This window comes from Motacilla alba, chromosome 2 (genome assembly GCF_015832195.1).
Source record: "Motacilla alba alba isolate MOTALB_02 chromosome 2, Motacilla_alba_V1.0_pri, whole genome shotgun sequence".
Taxonomy (NCBI): domain Eukaryota; kingdom Metazoa; phylum Chordata; class Aves; order Passeriformes; family Motacillidae; genus Motacilla; species Motacilla alba.
The window spans coordinates 22335407-22353816 of NC_052017.1; the positions used below are offsets into that span (position 1 = coordinate 22335407).

At 40.3% G+C, this 18410-nt stretch overlaps 1 protein-coding gene and 1 pseudogene across 5 annotated transcripts in view; both read left to right on the plus strand.

The window, feature by feature from the left end:
* CDK14 (cyclin dependent kinase 14) overlaps positions 1 to 18410 on the plus strand; it is a 313650-nt gene that overhangs the window by 60212 nt on the left and 235028 nt on the right. Inside the window, exon 1 of one of the 5 annotated variants that reach the window (XM_038128380.1) lies at positions 7313 to 7433. The exons of 2 other annotated variants lie outside the window; for them this stretch is intronic. In XM_038128380.1, the coding sequence (XP_037984308.1) occupies positions 7365 to 7433 (69 nt within the window). In that variant the 5' untranslated portion in view covers positions 7313 to 7364. Of the gene's footprint in view, positions 1 to 7312; positions 7434 to 7582; positions 7779 to 7883; positions 8039 to 18410 lie in introns of those variants that run through there. 2 more of the 5 variants (XM_038128381.1, XM_038128379.1) reach the window with 2 other exon arrangements.
* On the plus strand, positions 563 to 7130 carry LOC119697520 (annotated as a pseudogene).

The following is an 18410-nucleotide window of genomic DNA, read 5'->3' on the forward strand; positions in this document are numbered from 1 at the left end:
TTCATTTCTAGAAAGCTTTTTTCTCCCAGCTAAAATACTGTGGATGACTTTGAAATAGGGTATCACTGAGCTGTGTCCCTCTAGGAGATCTGCTGTAGCAATATACGTAACTCAAAAATGAAACATTTTCAGGGATTCATCCCTGGAATTTATATGGGTAGATATTAAAAGCTATTGTTATTTCTTTATAATTGTCTCTGAAGAAAATCTTTGTAAAGTGTGTCTCTTGTATTCATCATTAAAATTTGTGTCACAGAAATACTACTATCGTTTCCTGATTAGTTTGGTTTTGCTGTGGTGGTTTTTTTAGTTTTTTTTTTTGTGTGTGTTTTTTTTGTTTTGTTTTGTTTTTGTTTGGGTTTTTTGTTTGGTTTTTTTTGGGGGGGGTTTTGTCTTGTTTTTTTTTGTTGTTGTTGTGGTTTTTTTTTTTTTTTTTTTTGGTTGGTTGGTTTTTTAATTTTATTTTTTTTAAATTTTTTTTTAATTGCAAACATGAGTATTGTCACCTCTCTGGGTGTCCCGTGTTTCATTGTGGGGTATAACCAAACTATGTATTTTACTCCCATCTACATTACTCTTGATGAACTGTTAATAGTGGGTTGTTTGCAGCAGCTGCCCAGTGCCCTAAGGCTGCAGGCTGGGTGTTTGATAAGGGAAGAGGCAAACCCTTGGTAGCAGGGCAGTGTTTCTTTGTCTCACAAATTTACTCAGCTGTGGTAACTACACCCAGCCTAAGGGGGTCCTCTCTGCCAGTGGGCCATACAGCCCCACTGGGCAGCTGTAACCAACCACCTAGGCCATCAAGGACTCCCCGAAATATCCTATGATTTACAGGATTACATCATTCCGTTGTGAAATTCCCCACTCTGGGGAGGTGCTGGGCATTCCTGCCTGAATCTGACCATGTATAAGCTGGGCGCTTTAGGGACTTGGACACCACTGAAGAAGCTAATCCTGGGCATGTCCACACCCCTGGGCTACGTGCTGGGGCTGGGCTGCAGAGCCACATGTTTCACCAACCCCTCTGACATCAGCCCTGCTTGTGGTGCCAATGACGCTATGGGATGACCAACATGCCCTGCTGGGGAAGAGAACTGTGGGGCACCAGATGAAGCAGAACCAGACAGAATGAACAAATGATGAAGGTGAGAACTTGAATGACGTCAATTATGATGATCTCAGTGGCTACACTGGGAGCCTGTTCTCAAGTGTTCCTATGAAAAAGGTGCTTTGAGGAAACAGATGCTTAAGCATCTGAGGAAGCAGATGGCTTTTTATGTGGCTTTGGAGAAGAGGATGGATGAAGGCAGAAAAGAGAGAAGGGAACAACAAGAAAAAGAGGAAATAGGAAAATACCATATGGAACAACCTAAAGTTCAGCATCAGTTCTCAGACTTGAAATGGAAGTTAGCAGAGGTTACTGAGGAGGAGTGGCTGAGTATTCCAGAGGTTGGTGATGCCAGGAGCAAGCATCAGAGGAATCCTCGGTATGAGAAGCTGACTCCTGTCACTGACAGCTTCTTTGCAAAGCATTTACAGTCAGGAGAGAATCATACTTCCATGGACCCACACCAGACACAATTTGGTGGATTGAATACTCCATATCTAGGGGGAATGAATATGCCATACCCAGGAGGAATAATACCAGGCTTGATGACAGTTGGGACAGGTGAATTGGATAGGAAGAAGATTGGCCAAGCCAGGAGCACCTTGATGGATACGAGGCTAAGCCAGGTGTCAGACTCTGTGAGTGGCCAGACTGTAGTGGACCTGAAAGGATGTTTGACATTCTTGAATTCCATGATTCCCACACATGGAGGAGATATTGAGGAAATAAAAAAGCCTGTTTATTCCTGAAATCTGTCCAAGAGACCAATCCTCATCGTCCACCAGCCTGGATAGCATGAGCCCAACTGGAGGAGGTCACTGGCAAACTCCAGGTGGCTTGAAACCACATCTTGAAAGGAACAGAGATGTGCCCTAAGACCCAAGATATTTGGTTGGAAGCTGCTCAGCTTCAGCCTGGAGATACAGCCAAGACTTTTGTGGCCCAGGCTGTCCAGTACCTTCCACAGTCTTTCTGGATTTATATCAGAGCAGCAGAGGTGGAGATGGGAATCTGTGCCAAGAAACATGTCCTTGGGAAAGCCCTTGAGCGTGTTCCAAACTCAGTGCATTTGTGGAAAACAGCCATGGAGCTGGAGCAACCTGAGGATGCCAGGGTCATGCTGAGCAGGGCTATGGAACGCTGTCCAGCCAGTGCTGAACCATGGCTGGTGCTGGCAAGGCTGGAGACATGCAAGAATGCTCATAAAGTCCTTAACAGAGCCCAGGGGAATATTCTGATGGAGTGTCACTTCTGGATTACTGCTGCCAAACTGAAGGAAGCCAATGGAAACACCCAGACGGTGAAGAAAGTCACTGAGAGAGCTATCAGATCTCAGGTCTAACAGCGTGGAACTCAACAGGGAGCACCAGATACAAGACGCTAAGCAATGTGATAAAGCTGGAAGTGTGTCCACATGCCAGGCAATCACGAGAGCTGTGATTGGGATTGGGAGCAAAGAAGAAGAAGAAGAAGAAGAAGAAGAAGAAGATGACCAAAACCAACCTGCATGGAAATGCAAACACTTGTGTTGTGCATAGTGCTCTGGAGCATGCCTGAGCCATTTATGCCTATTCCTTGCAAGTTTTCCCAAGCAAGAAGCATGTGTGGCTGCAAACAGCCTACTTTGAAAAGAGCCATGGAACCAGAGAATCCTTGGAGGCTCTTTTGCAGAGAGCTGTTGCTCACAGGAGCTAAATCTAAGTGGCCAGCAGGAAATGTGCCAGCAGCCAGAAGCATCTTGGCCCTCGTTTTCCAGGGCAACCCCAACAGTGAGGACATCTGGCTGGCTGCCATGAAGCTTGAGTCAGAGGACAATGCATATGGAAGAGCAAGGAGGCAAAGGCTCACAGCAGTGCCCCCACAGCAAGGGTCTCCATGAAATCTGTGAAGTTGGAATGGGTGCTTGGGAACATTGCTGTAGACCAAGAGCTCTGTGAGGAAGCCTTGAAGCACTATGAGGACTTCTCCAAAGTGTGGATTATGAAAGGACAAATTGAGGAACAAAAAGACCTCATAGAGAAACTATGGGAGGCTTTGTAATGCAAACTGTATATGGAATCAGTCCATAAACCCAGAAAATCTCTTACTTATCTCAAAAGTTGCAAAGCTAATTTGCACTATGTTGCACTGTATTTTGTTTCAGACAGTGACTTTTTAAGGGAAGTTCTACCACACCAGATATTGCTTCTGTTATAGTGCAACTGTTGGTATTGCAAAGCATGTTTAACAGCATGCTGTACTTGGAATAACTTGTCATGCATTCCATTGTGCAATATTACCACTGCTTCACTTGCCATCTTAAGATAAAAATTATTTTCATTGCCTTCAATGCATTTGTATCATTGCTGGATTGTTTTATTAAGGTTGTGTCTTCTTGTACTTTATGTATTCTAACTCAAACTTCTCAATTTAAGGAAAGGGGTCATATTTTATGGTTACCTGTGATAGCAAGGATATGAAGTGGGGTTGGACAGGTGTTCCATCCAGCACTCAGTTTCTGGACACAACTTCTTAACTGTCTTGTTAAATAATTTCTTAATGAAAAACTATCAGTGACTTGTGAAGTGGCTGGCTAGATGTCTAAATGACTCTCACAAGTGAGTAAATTTTCAGAAGAATTCATTTTTTCCTTGTATATTGAGTCCGCAGTTGTCAAAATGGAAAGGTTTGTGTTGAGAAGCAGTGGCTCTCCTTAGCCATGCCTTTTCTTCTGAGAAGAGAAAATGGGCTTAAATGGACGTACGAAACTTTTACAAATTACTGCATTTGGTTATTACTTTTTGGAGAGGAGGGACGTATTAGCTGCCTTCCTCCCTTGCTCTCCCTTTCTCCCTGTTTCCCATCCTCTCAGATGACTCAGTGTAGACTAATGGAAATGGGATATTACTTTCAAGTTCATTTTACTAGTCTGTAGTATGACCACACAGAACAGAAGTAACTACTGGCATTTTTTTACTATGCCATATTACTAAATGATGGTTTGCATTTTTAGTTAATTGACCATCAGAGCTGTGACATTGTGTAATTTCTCTAGTTTAAGTGTAGCAATTTGCTATTATCTTGAAAAGCTCCAAAGATACCTCCTTATAGGTGAAGAACTGCTCCCAAGTGCTACATAGCATTTTGCAGTCTGCCCTGGGATGAAAGTGTTGGCAGGACTTAAAGTACTGATAATGTGAAACTTGTACTTGCAGCTGGCTTCCAGGGAGAGCTTTAAAATCCAAATTGAACTCCATAGTTATTTGACTCTTTTTTTAGTTATTGTATTGAAACTTTTTTTTTAGATTAGTTACTCTCCCACCCTCTTGGAAGAAACACAATCCCATGCTACTGGGGTCTTTGTGTGTTCCATCAACTCCATTCTTAATTCTGGATATCCTTTGCCTTCCAGCCAGGTTCCCCCAACCCTCTCTGTGGTACCACAGGCAGCAGCAGAGCACATATTTGTGCTCGAGCCAAGTTATGTTCAGCCACAGTCTGCAAATGGTGTTGGGAGTAGGGCAAGGGATGGGGCTAGCAGAGGAGAAAGAGGGGGATAAGAATAGTAAGGAGTCAAACAAAAATGCTGGGAAGCCTGCATGGATGAGCCAAGACTTCCTAACAAGACTCAAATGTGAAAAGGAATTATATAGAAGGTGGAACTGAGAGCAAGTAATGGGGAAGGAATACAGATGTATCTTCCAAGCATGCACTTACAAAAGACAAATCCCACCTGGAGTTGGATCTTTTTACAAAGGCCAAAGGCAACAAGAAGGGCTTTAATGCAATAAATAGAATTTTTTTTCTTTTTTTTTTTTTCAATACAGTAAGAACAATTAACTTTTAATTATGGGAGGTTTGTGTGAGTTGTATCTCACTGCAGAAAGGCCCTGCAGAGAGAGATTTAGACAAAGTAAGACCCCTTGGCAATAATCGACTGTATGAAGTTTAACAAGGGTGTGAGTGCCAGGTTTTGCACCTGGACTGGGTCAATCAAGTATGGACAGACTGGAGAATGACTGGAGAGCAGCCCTGCAGGAAGGGAGATGGGGGTCAATGATGAGTTGAATATGAATGAAGCATGCCCTGGCAGGCACGAGGGCCAGCCGTGTCCTGGGGGGCATCAGGCCCAGCATCACCAGCCGGGCAAGGGAGGGGATTGTTCCGCTCTGCTCTGCTCTGCTCAGCCTCACCTTGAGTGCTGGGGGCAGTTCTGGGTACCACAGTATAAGAAGGATATAAAGGTATTAGAGGATGTCCAAAGGAGTACTGCAGAGATGCTGAACGACCATCTAGGGGGAAGCTGTAAGAGGAGTGGCTGAGGTCACTCGGTCTGTTGAGCCTGGAGCTGAGACTGAGGGGAGACCTCATTGCAGTCTACAACTTCCTCAAAAGAGGAAGCAGAATGGCAGATGCTGATCTTTTCTCTGTGGTGACCAGTGACAGGACCCAAAAGAAGGGCATTAAGCTATGTTGGGGGGGTTTTGGTTCAATATTAGGGAAAGGTTCTTCACCCAGAGGGTGGCTGGGCACTGGAACAGGCTGCCCAGGGAAGTGGCCACAGCACCAGCCCAACAGAGTCCAAGAAGCATTTGGACAACACTCTCAGACACATCGTAGGATTCTTGGGGATGGTTCTGTGCAGGGCTAGGAGTTGGACTTCAGTGATCCTGGTGGATCCTTCCCAACTCAGCATATTCTGCGATTCTGTAACTTTGTAGGATGTTTATCTTGCTTTCAGTCTCACCTTCTTTGCCTCTGGAATGCAGTTCCCTGTTTTTCTGGCTTGCCTTTTTTGTCTTCTGTGTTTCCTCCTTCCATGGCTGCCCACCACCTTTCCCTTAACATAGTGCCTGTCTTTTGGCACATATTGGTCTCTGCAGGTGCTTACTCACTACCTTTTTTCGTTTTTCATGAGCATCCTTCTGTCCTGTTTTCCCTCAGCCTCAGACAAAGTTTTTGTTGACAGAATAAGGCCAAGATTTGTAAACATTGTGAAACTATTTTCTCATAATTTTAACTGGAAGTTCTTATTCATGTTTTCTTCTGGGCCTCACGCTTGAGAGAGAGGAGAAAAAAATTTGTTCAAGAGAGTGGAAGTCATATTTTTTCAGGAGGTCTGAAGCCGCCTATCAGGTTAGAAACCAAGTTGACAAACTGAGGAGTCTGGAGATGCCCCTGTGACTAAGGTTGGGAAAAGGAGGGGAAAAGATAACAACTACATCATAAGTTTGGAATCCTCCTATAGAATTTGCTTATGCCATTCAGTTGTATATATTACTGGAGCCACTGATGGTAGGTTCAGGTGTGAGCAAGTATATCAACATGTGTAAGGCTTGGTGACTATGGTGCTCACACTCAAATTTGAGCACATTCTGCTTTCTTCAAAGTGGAACTCTACAGGGGAGCCCATTTTCAATGGTTCTGTGATGAGGGTCTGGAGCTGCCCGGAGTGTGAGCCAGGGCTGTGTTTTGCCTGCTAGTTCATTGCAGCTCATCATTACATAAAAATGAAAAATATTTCAGGATGTTGAAGATGCCATCTCAGCTGAGCTGCATGTGTCTCCTCCTGAAGGTTTCACTGATGTACACATTACTATTCCCTGTCCTAGTATAGTCTGCCCAGTGCTCCCCCAACCCCAGGAGATTTCTGGGAGCCAGGAGCCATCTGAAGCACAGGCCAGCAGGGGTTGCTGTAGGAGTAGTAGATGGAGAAGATGCACTGCCTGCTTTTTGGAGAAGCCCTCTCTGAGGGTTTGCCTAGGTTTTCTCCTGCTGCCCCCTTTTCCCTCCTACCACACTCAAGCTTACTTGGGCAGAGTAGTGGATTCCCAGCATGGAGTAGGTGTCTATTGCTTACTCACAGCTTTGTGTATTTTGTGCATTCATGAATTAAATAGTAAGTTTCATCATTAAAATGCTGAAACTAACTTGAGAGTTCATATTTTGACTCAATAAATTTTAAATACTTTTAAATATTTATTGTTTATGTAAAAGTGGATGGTGGTATTCATAGTTCTTGTTTTCAGGGGCCCATAGATTATTTCAGTAATGTCATTTTGTCACTCTAGAACTTGCTGGTATCTTTCAGGGCTGGGACAGAATTGAATTGGGAATGATTAGTTTCATCCTTTTATTGAATGTTGAGTTTTTCCCTTTAATTCCTGTGAAATCACCATTAGCTATTTTGGCTGCAGTTCTGTGTTGGGTTGAGGCAGTGCTACACTGTAAATCAATATCTTTTCAAAAAGACTGCTGTAAATTGCCTAGATAGCATATGCATGGTTACTTTGGCTGCAATGCTGCTGCAGAGCCTGGATACTCTGCCTTTCTGGGAACTCCACAGGCAAGTCCATCATATATTAAAAAAAAAAAAAAAATCTTTTTAGAAAGAGCATAGTATTGCTGATGAAATTTAGACAGAGAAATATTGTACCCTCGGTGCTCATCTGTACCTTTTATATTCTACTCCACTGGGATTACCCTGTCTTGAGGGATTTCTTTGTTTGCTGCTTTAGATTTCCCCCTTTCTTAGCTGTAGTACAGCCGTACCATTTCAGCTTGCTAGTGCAGAAAGATGTTGTGAATTCAGTTGCTGAATGAGCCCGGCCTGACTGCAAACACTAACATTGCTAGAGAGATGCCAAAGAGTTGCAGGTGAATCTGACCTGATCCGGGCAACAGCAAAACGGTAAGATGGGGCTTGTTTAAATCTCTGGGATTAATTGGGTGCTGGGGTTTCCTGTTTCAACCCGAAGCCTAGTTATCACATGCTTCCAACTTGAGCAGGATTCATTCTGTGCATGTCAGGGTGGGTTTTCTCAGGAATGTTTAACATCCAGGCAGAGGGAGGCGGTGGGAAGCTGGGAACGCCACATGAGACCTCTCGGCAGCCACCCTGGTGAGATTCCCCAGCAGTGCTGCCTGCGGTTTGTAAATACCAGGGAAAAGGTAGGGGAAGGCTTTAAAGCGGTGCTTTTCTCGGTACAGCTTTGTATTTCTCTCTCTGGCAGCCTTATTTATAATTGTATTAAGAGGATAGTATGGGCAATTTTTTCCGATACATGCTTGGCTGAACGCCCTCTGGGATGAGTGAGTGAAGGACATGATCAGCCACTTTTTCATCTCTGCTAACAAGTCTGTGCATCTTGCTATATCTGAATAAATGTCTGTAACAGTTACAGATTTGCTGGGTGGCAGAAGATAAAATTAAAATGATCCTTTATAGAAACATACTATTTCATGGATGTCAGAATATTTTTTTGCCTTGTTAACCTCTGTCATGATTTTATTCCTCTTGCACGCTGTCTTTATTTAATATAACAAAAAGTGAGATAGTCTTTTTAGGTAGTCGTTCTTGGGTGCTTATGTAGGAGTGTGTTGACAGCGGTTTGGATCTTAGTGGAATATTTCAACATATGAAAGCTTAGAGCAGCAGTATGTTCAGGGAAAGAGAGGAAGAAAAGAGCAGCAGTTACCATTAGTACAAGACAGAAAGATTAAAATGTGGCCATAGTATGGAATTATTTGAATTATTTCTGATGACTTAACTGACAGCTAGTGTGTTTCAGTTGTAGATCAAGCCATAGAAAACTAACTCTCCACAGGAATCCATTGAAGCTAAACAAAAAAAAAATAGTATTTCACCATATGTTCTACTATTTAAAGGAAATGAACTGTGGTAGTAACGGTAGAGTGATGAGGGATGGTTTTTGCTTTTACTAGTTAAAGACAAAAGCAAAGGGGTTTTTTTCTAGAGGTGAATGCTTATCTTTATGCAGCATGTGAATTATACTCCAAGAAGAGATCAGTTGTATATCAGTGTGGGATCAAATAACTAGTTTGACAGGGATTCATGTTTTCTTTTTCTGTACTTGCCAATTAAAGGGTTCTTCTTTGTCACCGAATATGATTAAAAGATAAATATTCAGTCCTGCATCAATTATTTTGTGAAGGTTTCATTATTATTTTGCTGGAGTTCCTTCTTTAAAAATGCCGTATATATTGTGATGTAAGTGATGTGAGGTGGTCAGTTTTCAACCTTAACATACACAGTTTTTTCTCAGAAAGTAGAGATGCCTTTTTTGTTGTTGTTGTTTAGAATTACCCATAATGTTTCTGTTGCAAGAGTTCAGTTGTATTTTTTTTTAAATGATTTTTGGAAGCTTTCCTTTTCTTATATTGTCATGTCTATTAATAAATTGCAAACCATTGTTTAATGCATAGAAGTAATCCAACCACTTGTGTTTGCCCACATATTGTACAATGAATGGAAGTCCAGGCATAAGGGATTTTTTACAGCAAATTTGAAATCGTGTTTTTCTCTTAGTGTTATCTTTTAATCTACTTATATACGTAAAATTTGTTGCTTCCATCACCTTCTAGAAGTGTTTCTTCTCCCCAAGCCTAAAGTCATAATCTCTGTTTGCTGTGTTACTACTGTCTATGGGTTCTCGTGTTTTGGTTCTCTGAGCTTAATAAAAGAATAATGTTTTGGACATATTTTATTGATAAATAATATTCCCAGTGGTAATACTTAGTTAAACACAGTTCCCAAATTAACTGGCTGGAAAACTTTACTTAAAATGTGCAAAATGTGGCCAAAACTTAAGAACAGAGATGGGAAAGGGAATACATAGTTTAATAGGCAGTTACTGCCAAGTGCCCTGTGAGTATAAAGAACCTTTGGGAATCAGTTTTGTAGTGAGGCTGGGTTCTGTTACAGCAGGAAATAAGGGATTACCTGAGGAGTGGGTGTTTGCCATAGTCTCCTTAGTGACCCTGACTCCAGGAAGAAAGGAGTTCAAGGAGTTGTAGCTGAGCAGGCAGAATATCATCAAGATCTCATCCAAGTGCAAGGCTAGGCAGCCATTGATGTCCTATAGCCAAAATGGTCACCTAGCATTTTTTTCCCTTTATTTTTGTTTTTTGCTGTGTAAGTCTTAAACAAAACCAGTACCTAAAATCTTTAAAACCTAATCTGCTCCAGCAGGTTTTGACATTTTCCCCTGACACTGTTAGCATTGGTGGGCTGTTTGGAGGGTTGATACCTGAGCAGGTGCAGAAAGTCTGTCGCAGAAAGGCAGTTCTTTTTTCTTCCAGAGCCCCCAGAGATGGGAACACGGGTAGAGCCATGAAGGGACTGTGGTTAGGCTGAAGAGCAAGCGTGCCTGGCTGGTCCCACAGGGCAGCTCTGCTGGGCTCCAGCTGTGGAGGGAAGGGGTGAGGGATTATTTTGTTTTTTAAGGGAAATCTTTGAACAGTGTCAGCTTCCACTGGGCGTTTGCCCCTGCAGATTTCAGTAGTTGCCCTGGGTGGGTTGTTGGGGTCAGCAGGAGTTTGCTGGGGTGAGAGTGTGTGTGAGTACTCAGCCTGGGGCAGGTGAGAATTTGGGCTGTCATGTTCAGCAACTTGAGTATAGATGTGAGTGCAGATGTGCCCCTTAAAGGTCACAGGAACTGCTGAGCAGATCCAAACAGCTCTGTTGGGGTGATTTCCCTTTGAAGTTCCAGAAAGGCAAAACTACTCAGCTGTCAGGGACTGCTGGGCATGGTTTGTAAATTGTGTTTGATAATACTAGCCTTAAAATGTTCCTAAATGTTTCAGGTATTGCTACAATGATAATTACAGTTTACAATTCCTGTTAAATGAATTGGAGTATCCTAGCAAATATTACCTGAAGCAACAGTGAGGCTGTGCAATATGAATTCTCCAAAACCTGTTTCTTAACTAAAGAGAAGACTAGCTAGTGGTCTTAGTTTGGGAAGAAGAGGTTAATTACTATTTTTTGAACTTCAGTTCTCTTAGGTCCATGCTGGCTTCCAGAACCTTTAAGGCTTTTTTCTGCTACCATGTTAGGAAGGAGTGTACTGATCATGTTAAGAACCTGACTCTTAAGGACTTCATTTTTCTTAATGCTGTTATTATAATGTTAATGTCAGGACAAGTTCTCCCGATAGCAACTCTGTCAGTCCTTAAGTGCTCCTTCCACCTATATGGTGACTTCTGGGTTTTGCTATGGTTCAGTGAATACCTTTCTGTGACTGCTTTTTGCTTTTGACATAAGTGTATTGTGTGTTGTCAGAATCATTGATTATATGAATCTCTTTGATGTGTGGCATATTTTTCACTGATATATTTAATTCCACTCCCTAATATAAACCTACACATATTTCTGGATTTAGCAGTTTAGCAGAAAGCAAGTAGTGAAAGAGTAATTTAACATGTTGAATTCAGGGAGGTGATTTTGTATTATCAACCCCATAAACACATCATTTTGCCTTTGTAGAGGTAACTACTGGCCTTTCTCTCCATTGCTGGTGATCTTGCTCTTTTGTTTATCATATTCCTGGGGGGATGGGCTTCTCTGAAGTTGCTATATCAGTTCTGGACTGGCCTGCAGAGGTCACAGAAACACGAAATTTTATCTGTTGGCTGTCTTTGTCCATTTGGTGTGCTAGTCAGAAATGATGTGAAAAGTGTGAGTGGAGATTTTTATTTTATTTTGCAAATATTTGTAGGATTTATTGTTGGAATTTGTGTACAATAATTCTAGAGCTGAACTTGCTTACCAGTTCTCATCCTGCTTACCAGTTCTGTTGCAGCTTCTGATTAAAAAATAACTTGATAAACTTAAGCTAGATATTATATAAATGTAAAATAACCTAAGCTAGTAACAAATATCATATCAGCAAGCTTTTGATCCAATCTGTATCATTCTATCCCGGAAATTGAATAGAATTTATGTCAGTTATATTCCAGTTTTGCTGTGTTGATGTTTGTAATTTAATATTAAATTGTATACAACTTACCTGAAGAGGAAAATACCAAATGTTGCCAAGTGAGCAGTGGGGAAGTAAAACCACTAGGAAAAGGCATAATGTCTATTTATATATTGTGAAAGCTTACCTTCACTTAATTCATTTCTGATGCTTTTCAGTCTACAGGCTTAGAGTGTTTGAATATATCCTTCTCCATTTTATTAAATCTTTGTGTAAGTACACAGAAAATATATTTAAACCATTAGACAGTATGTGTAAAATAGGTTTGCCCAGACTTCCCTGTAAATAGTGGGGGTTTTAATGAACAAATTTGTTCTGTTGTTAAATATTGGCTATAGAAATTTTATTTTAATGTAATGCAGAAGAGTTGTCTTGAAAAGTTCTACAGTTTAGTGATGGAGTGGCTGGTTTTGCTGCTAAGAAAGTGGTGGAGCCAGCCCCCTAGCTTTCAAGTTTGCAAGGAATTTTCTGTGTTTGGAAAAGTAGTCCAGATACATAAAATTATATAATTATAAAATGTGATTGTACTGCTGGTCGGCAGCTGTGCAGGGTAAGTTATGCAAAATATCTACAGTCACTCTCAGTTTTGTGACAATTTTGTCATGGAAAGCTTAATGAATGTACTGTAAGGTTGGAGGACTTCTTACACTGATGTTCTAATGATAGATGGGATTTTTGACCAATTTGATTCTCAAAATTTGTTGTTTGTTGAAAGTGATTCATGATGAACTCACAGCCTTGGAGGTGCAAATTGCCACCAACTGCTTGGCTGCCTTGTACTGTTACAGCTTATTCTTTAAAATTCATTTGAGCACAGTCATAAGTCTACTATAGCACATGTTTTGGCTTGAACACATCAAAGAAGCAGCAGTGATTTTCACTTCTCTGTTCAAATACATAGGTTTTGGTTTCTTTTTTTTTAAATAAGCATTATCTCTATGCTGTTCATAGAATTCTCATTATAAAATTGTAGCCATTCTTCTTATGATGAGCTCTTCTCAGTACAAACTTGCTGCTGTTCCATTTTAAGTTTTATGCATCTTGGCAAGAAAAGATATACTGGAGTGTTCTTCATATTTTGAGTAAGTTAATAGGCTATAATTTTCAATTATGCTCCTGACTAAATTCTGAATTGTAGGATATGGCGTGTTTTCCAGTGTTCTCATTATGCACTGAGAAGCAAGTTTCATTATGCTCCCTTACACCTTTTTGCTTTGAAAGTTATTGTGCTGCTGCAAGTCTGGCAAACTTGTGGTAGCTGCTAGAAAATTCCTTTGAGACTTTTCATTCAAGTTTTATAGAATTCTGTAACCAGGTCATTTGTCTGAGGGGAAAAAACCAGAAAGAACAAGTTAAAAAAAGGAAGTCAGGTGTATATGAAATCCAAACACAGATGAGGACTTTTCATTTAATTATTTGTGAAACTGGGTTTCTCCTCCTTGTCTGAACTCTCAAACTTCCATGAAAGAAAGCAATGGCAGAAAGGTCATGGATGGCTGTTAGTAAGATTTCAGGGAGACTGAGTTGGAATGTAGGTTATTCAGATCTTGGAAGATTCCTTGCACAAGAGAATAATGACAAGGTTGAAGCTCTTTTTCTGTCTCTACCTTTATACTGTGCTGATTTGATAGAGGATACTTTGTCAAATGTAGTGGTTTGGAAGATAATATGTAGAGGAGCAGATCGAGAAACGCTCAGAGAGGTAGTTTTTCCTTGTGACATTCATCTGCCTTGGAAGCTGCATTTCTCAACCTGTAGGGTTGTTGACCTCAGGGATGAAGCAAGTAAGAACAGGAGAGATTTCTTTCTTGGTGCTAAAATGAAACTTTGTGATGCATTAGCAAAATGAAGCCAGCAACTCCCATTACCTAGTTTATTGTCTGGATTTTGCTAAAGAGAGTTAAAAAGGAAAAGAAAGGAAGAAAAATGAAGAAAACAGGGAAAGGAATGAAGTAAGTAGATTTTTTTATTTTAATGAAGGAAATGGTCTGAAGGAAAAAGAGCCAGACTAATTCACCATTCTAGTTTTGAATTATTTCTTGCAAAGCACTTTTAAAACATCTGCTGAAGGTAATGTGAGAGTGGCATTGGTTTGTTAATGACCACGCAACATGCATGCTGCTTCACTGCAATGAAGGTTGTCATAACACCAGAGAAAAGATAACTGCAAAAAAACTTTCCACCTGCAAATATGTATATTTCACAAAGATGATTACATGACCTATCCCCTTCATCTTTGAATTTAAAAAGTGCTCTTCAGCATTTATATGAAGAGCATATTATGTGAAAGGTCTGAGTAGCTGGGCTTAAGTCTTACACTGTCAGTTGCATGACCAGATCTCACCCACAGCAGTGTTTTTGTTGCAGTCCCTGCTTGTAAGAGGACATTTTGTTTTTAGTTTCAGTCTGACATACTTGATAACTGTGAAAGAATCAAAAGGCTTGCTAGGGATAGGCAAAGCAGCCTAAAGGAAGTGAGTAGAACCTATTTTCAAGGCATAGAGTTGTTTACAATTTATTTTCTTAAAAACCTTACTGACAGCCTAAGAATCTAGCAAGAACAGGCATTTTGTTGTCAAGTCTCTCAAGATTTCTCACACTTGAACTTGACAGTGGGAAGGCTTACTGCATTTATGGATATGCCTTTGATAACTTCATGATCAGGGGGAGTTTTGGAGGATAGAATAAAATTATAAACCTGTAAACTTAGAAAGACATAATATACTATTCGCACAAAACCACTAATAATGCGCTTATGGAAAGAAAACTGTATAAACTAGCACTGGCACATGGAGCCATCTGTTGGAGCAGGAGGCTGATATGGAAAATGGATTGAAAATATTTTTTTAATCTTTATTTTTAAATCCTGTTCATATGGTTACAGAGGAGGACAGACAACAGATACAAGTGGGTAACTAAGTAAAAGAGTATAAAAACCACCTGCCACAATTTCTTGGGAGTGTTTCTGTTCAGACACTTTCTCCACCGCCTTTCTGGTTACCAAGGCATCCTTGGCTCGTGCCTGGCACTGGAAGCTGCTTCTCCCACGCTGATATCTCTGCTGATCCTCAACTGTGCCATCCTGTTTGGTTTTTTGGAGGAGTGACCCTCGTACTTTTGGATGTAGCAAGTCTGGACCCAGGTTAATGGAAACAGCAGCCTGGTTGCAAATTCAGGAAAGGCTTGCATGGCACATTGTGTTACATACCAGTGTGACAATGTGAACACTGTGCAAGTAAAAGGAAGAATTTATTTGCCAAGCTTTATTACTAACACAGTTACTGTATTTTGGAGCATCAGTACAGAAATAGAGCAAAATGCCCCTTTAGATCAGCTCTGTTGAGTTTCTGTCTCTTTTCATGAGTGTTAGAGGCTGTCAGGACTTTGGTGTGACCTTTATCTGAGACCCTGTCCTTAGGTGACTCCTCCTGATGTCTCTTGTCACAGAACAGAGTTTTGCTTTGAGGACATATGTAGGCTTTTATAGACCTAAAATCTATTTAGGTCTAATCCAGACTCTCTTGAAAACTGGACCTTTTTTCTTTTCAAGGAGAGGAGCATCAACTTTAACGAATTAGAAACTCACTTTTCTGAAGCTAGGCTGTGCTATGAACAGAAAAAAAAATAAATTTAGAAATGCTCAGCTTCTCCTTACCATGTTGAGGGCACCTAAAATAATTTTCAATAATTCCTAATTTCAGGATTGTGCTTGATTCAGGAATTATGCTGATATTTAGATGTCAAGTTAGCAGAATATGTATGTTCTATATTGCAGGTCTTGGTGTGTTGGTGGTGAAAGGAAAGAATTTTGTAACCAGTTTTAACTTCTAGTTAAAAATGTTATTTTTCTTGATGCAGGTAAAAATGTTTTCAGATTTTTATGCAACTGGGATTCCTACCCCAGGTCTGATCAGTTGGTCTTTCTGTCAGAGTGACTTTTTTCTCACTTGGCAATTCAGCACAGACATTTAATCAGCTCATTGAGTTCAGTCTTTCAGACAAACACAGAGAATTAATGTCAGAGCTTCTAGTTCAAAAATTCTCCCATCTGGCACTTCAGTGACCTTTTTATATTCGCCTTCTTCCATATGACAATGACAGTTGGTTTAACATCAGCTTTGACTTTGGAAATAAAATGGCCATTTTGGGCAAGTGCCTTTGAGATGGGCTGTGGGAGGTGTATGAGTAAGTTTGTGGTAGGTACAGCAAGGAGCATACCATATCCCCAGATACCATTTCCAGTCTCTGAGCTCTGTTTTCAATTGCGTTTGCTGGCTCATAGCTAGCATTGCTAGCAATCTCTGTAGCAAATTAAAGTTAAATAAATATTACCCAAGAATATGAATTACAGTTCTGGGACACAGAGAGAGGCCATCAGGAGAGGAAAAGAAGTGTCTGTGGTGTTTTACAATAATTTTTTCCTTGCATCTTCCTTCCTTTCTACCATCTCCCGATTTTTTTTTTTTCCCCCTCTCTCTTACTCAAGTTCTCTTTCAGCTTCTTTTAGCTGTGCCCATCAAAACGTTCAAACCAAAGGGCTGGTGTAGGTGATTACAGGGAGGGGTGAGTGTGTTCAAGGACCTCTTTCAAGTATGAGCCTGATTGCACTGGTAGCTCTGGTATGAGCTGGCTGGTGATGTCGTGCAGCATTACATGCTCTACTTCCCCTTTCAGAATTTCATCCGCTCCCTTATCTCATCTCTTGCTCTTCATGTATCTTTTCCCGTATTGTAGAGCTCTCACCAACTGAGCTCTCTTCTCAACCTGTGCATGTTTCTGCTTGTGGGTGCAGCAGTCATTTGCTGACCCTCTCTTGGGGAGGATGGAGAGTGCTACCAGATGGACTGAGAAGAAGCAGGCAAGTCTTTTGTTTAAAATGAGAAAGAGCCTCCCTATTGCTTTGTTCTGCAAAGAGAATGAATCTGCAGATCGCTGCATTTTTATTTTGAACAAAGCTGCTTATAATACTCCAGAACATTCCCAAACTGTGTTTTATAAGTAGCAAATGTCAAATTCCAGGGATGCCAAAATCTGCAGATGACTTGTGTTCTCAATTGCCATGGTACCAAAGCATGATAGAAAATAACATGCTTATAAAAGATAATAAAAACTCATATCCAGATAGGACTTTTCCAGTGAAAAGTAATGTCAGACTTACTTTCTAAGCAATTCAGCTGTTGAACCAGTAGTCACTTAACTATATTTTTTTTCTTTATACATCTCTCAGCTAAATGCAACTACTAAGTCTTATTGTCTGTAATAATGAGGTTGTTGCACTACTTCCAGTGGGTTTTGGCTCTACAAATTATAATCTATATCTTCATAACTTTTCACTTAAAAAAGCCCAAGTGCTTTACAAACTTAATTAGCACTCCCCGTTGCTGCTTGGGCAGGATCACTGTTGTGAACAGAAAAAATGGAATTGTGGAGAGGGTAAATGACTTCCTTACCTCACATCACTCAGTAATTTTAATTTTTGTTCTTCTTGCTGCATGCTTGATCTTGGGTCTCCTTGTATCTGGTCCATTCATACTACATCTCCTGGAATGGTGCAAATGGGTGGAATTCAGATATTTCCTTCAAATTTTTCAGTAGCAGCTTTGGGTGTCCACTCTGATATTTACCCAACCAGTCACTTTTCTCCCCAGATTTACATAGTGGCAATAACCAATGGAAAATAGTAGATGGTTGGCAATTTTTTTGATATTTTACATAAGTCTGTATCCACTGGATGACCAAAGTAAGCATTTGTAGTGTTAAATGTAAGAATTAAAACCCAGATATAATGCATCTTCCTGAAAAATGTGATGAGCTCCAGAGCAGGGTGTCACCATACACACTATATAAGCATTTTAAACTTTTTTTTCTTCGGTGTGGTAGGATGTGTGACCTGATCTGCCAGAATTGGTTGGTTTTTGTTACTGAGGATATCTTTACTCATATAAATAAATTTCACTGATATGGGACAGTCTGTATTTTACTAAGTACCCGAACAGGTGATTAATTCCTGGTCATTCATGACTGTTTTAAAATTCATGAACTGTAAGACTATAAATTACTTACATGGTTTAACTGATCACTCTCACTCTTTCAATGCTATATGACTTTAAACAGTAAATGATTTAGTCTGGCAACCTTTAATTTTAAGAATCCTGTTTCTTTGGGACCTCAATTTTGCTGACAGTGATGAAGTGAAAAAATCTTGCATTGAAACTGTATCACAGTAACTACAACTGATACACCATTTATTATTTTCACATTAATCCCAAATGCAGATTAAGGAATATTGCTTGAAATGAGATTTAAGGTGATTCAAAGAGGCATCTTTATTTAGAAATGTTTCCATGAATGATTATACTGATTTTTATTTATTTAATGGGGCTTATTATGGAGCTTTACACATGGAGCAAAATTACTCTTCTTGTGATTTCAGTCTCTTAACTTCAGCAGTATTCTTTATGGGAAAAAAAGTTGTCAGCAAAAAAATACTGACATTATGTTTTGAGATATGGTAAGTGATGTTAGGGTGGAGGCTGCAGCCC